Source organism: Morone saxatilis, unplaced genomic scaffold, assembly GCF_004916995.1.
Source record: "Morone saxatilis isolate NCDOM2014 unplaced genomic scaffold, NCSU_SB_2.0 Contig24, whole genome shotgun sequence".
NCBI lineage: Eukaryota > Metazoa > Chordata > Actinopteri > Moronidae > Morone > Morone saxatilis.
In genome coordinates this window covers 16,767,769-16,769,647 of record NW_023339807.1, presented here as the reverse complement: position 1 = coordinate 16,769,647, position 1,879 = coordinate 16,767,769, and the positions used below count along the sequence as shown (strand labels likewise).

Here is a 1,879-nt window from a genome sequence, read left to right as displayed (position 1 = left end):
ACACACACACACACAGCGTCCTGTACAGCATATATCTGATGTACACATTAACACAGCCTCATTTACAGCACACACACGTTACAGACACACAGGTACATACTTACAAAGCATTTTGCCTCCTTCCTTCAAGTGTAAATCAGATCAGATCTTTTTATCTTTCCCATTTCACACATTCACAATGCTTCAATGACTCAGTGTCTTTACTCTTGCAATCAAACAAAAAGAGGTGAAGTGTGAAATGTACACATAAAGGTGGGTGCTGTTCAGTTATGTCTTCATCACAGATGGACGTTTTGTGTTTGCAGCTGAGGTGAAGTTTGTAGTATCACAGTACATGAGCTCTGTTGTCGCTGAGAGAGTGAGAGTGAGCCGTACAAACAGTGCTACTCTCAAACCCTGGATATGTCTTTTAAAGAGAGAAAAACATGGCTTACAATATTTAAAAGTATACTTTTGTTTTTGTTTTCCCAATTTCATGGCAGTGATTCATATCTAACCTCAGGGTTTGTAGTACTGGTTTTGGACTGGTGGTTTATAGCATTTTGTTGGAAACACTGAACAAACTATACATGTTTTTGAAAGCTAATGGTAAGACCTCATGAGGCGAACCATAGGCTGCTAGGTAGTACACTGTTTTCTTTTTTGCTAACAATTTTTTAGCATTTGGCGTTATAAGTAGAGAGGAAGTGATATAACTTTACAAACAACTCAAACAAATATTTAAAAAAGGCTTTGATTGTCTTCACGCAATTCTTTGTGTGGAGAGATCTCCATGAGTATTTCAACAAAATACATTTTTAAGAGGGTTTTTTGTACTCAGTGAGGGGGGGCGGGGTTGAAAACTTCCAGGAAGCGACAGTAGTGGAAGAGAAGGTGAGAGGTAGGATTGAAGATGGGTGAGGAGAAAGGAAGGCAGACAACAACAAAGTGAAATCTAGTGAAAAACATTGAGGAATCGTTTAAGTCCTCCTTCTCCTCAGCAACTCCCTAACCTCACTTTGACCTGGACTGCAGCTCCCATAGTGCATCTCTCCTCTGTTATTTGTCTTGAGTGATTGGCAGGAAGTCCGATCCTCTTTTTCACCCCTTCTGGTTGTAGTGTCGGGTTTATCAGAGCGGCACTCGATGCTTCTCCTCCAACAAAAGCTGATTTTCTTTTTGTTTTGGCTTTAAATGTGCTCCATTGAAATGAATGTTACGGAAACCAGACACAACAAGCAGAGGACTGTGAAAACCATAGAAATCCATGGCACAGGTTGTAATGTAGGTGGATTTCACACCTCCACCTGCCCCTGTGTCAGATGGGCCCTGAGCTGCTGGGCTGCACTGACGATCTTCCTCTGGTGTCCCAGCAGGTTCACCCCGAGATTCTGGATATCACTGAAGGAGAGAGCAGATGACCCGCGGAGTTTAGTTCAACGCTTGTGTGCCCTGACTGATATTCTGAAAGGTACTACTGGTGGGTTGGCATGTGTTAGTCCAGAAAAGCCTGTGGGAGCTCAGGCCTTTTATTGATGCTCATACTTGCACTGATTGTTTTTTTTATTGAAATCTAATTTATTTTCCTACTCTGCAACTTCAACATGGAACATTTGTAGCCCAGGATTTGAAAGGGCCATATACATAGAGTCTCTTACTTACTGACCCAAAGCTCTTTGATAAGTAAAAGTAAGACACAATTTATTTAAAAAAATAACCATCTTTTAATCCAGAGAAATATTACTGTGGCCATCCATATCTAAAACCAAAGACCCGACCCCCATATATGACCACATGAACAACATCTACATGACAACTGATCAATCAGGGTTCCCACTCTTTTTAAGAAACCATTTTGCAAGACCTTTTAAAGACAGGAAGTCTATCTGCTGAAGAAGGT

The 1,879-nt window shown here is 41.0% G+C and overlaps 1 protein-coding gene across 1 annotated transcript in view; it reads right to left on the bottom strand.

Annotated features, from left to right (window-relative positions):
* Nucleotides 1-803: 803 nt before the first annotated feature.
* Nucleotides 804-1,879, bottom strand: part of ephb6 (eph receptor B6) — a 36,703-nt gene continuing 35,627 nt past the window's right edge. Inside the window, exon 19 of the mRNA XM_035672574.1 lies at nt 804-1,380. Coding sequence (XP_035528467.1) covers nt 1,275-1,380 — 106 coding nt within the window. The 3' untranslated portion in view covers nt 804-1,274. The remainder of the gene's footprint in view (nt 1,381-1,879) is intronic.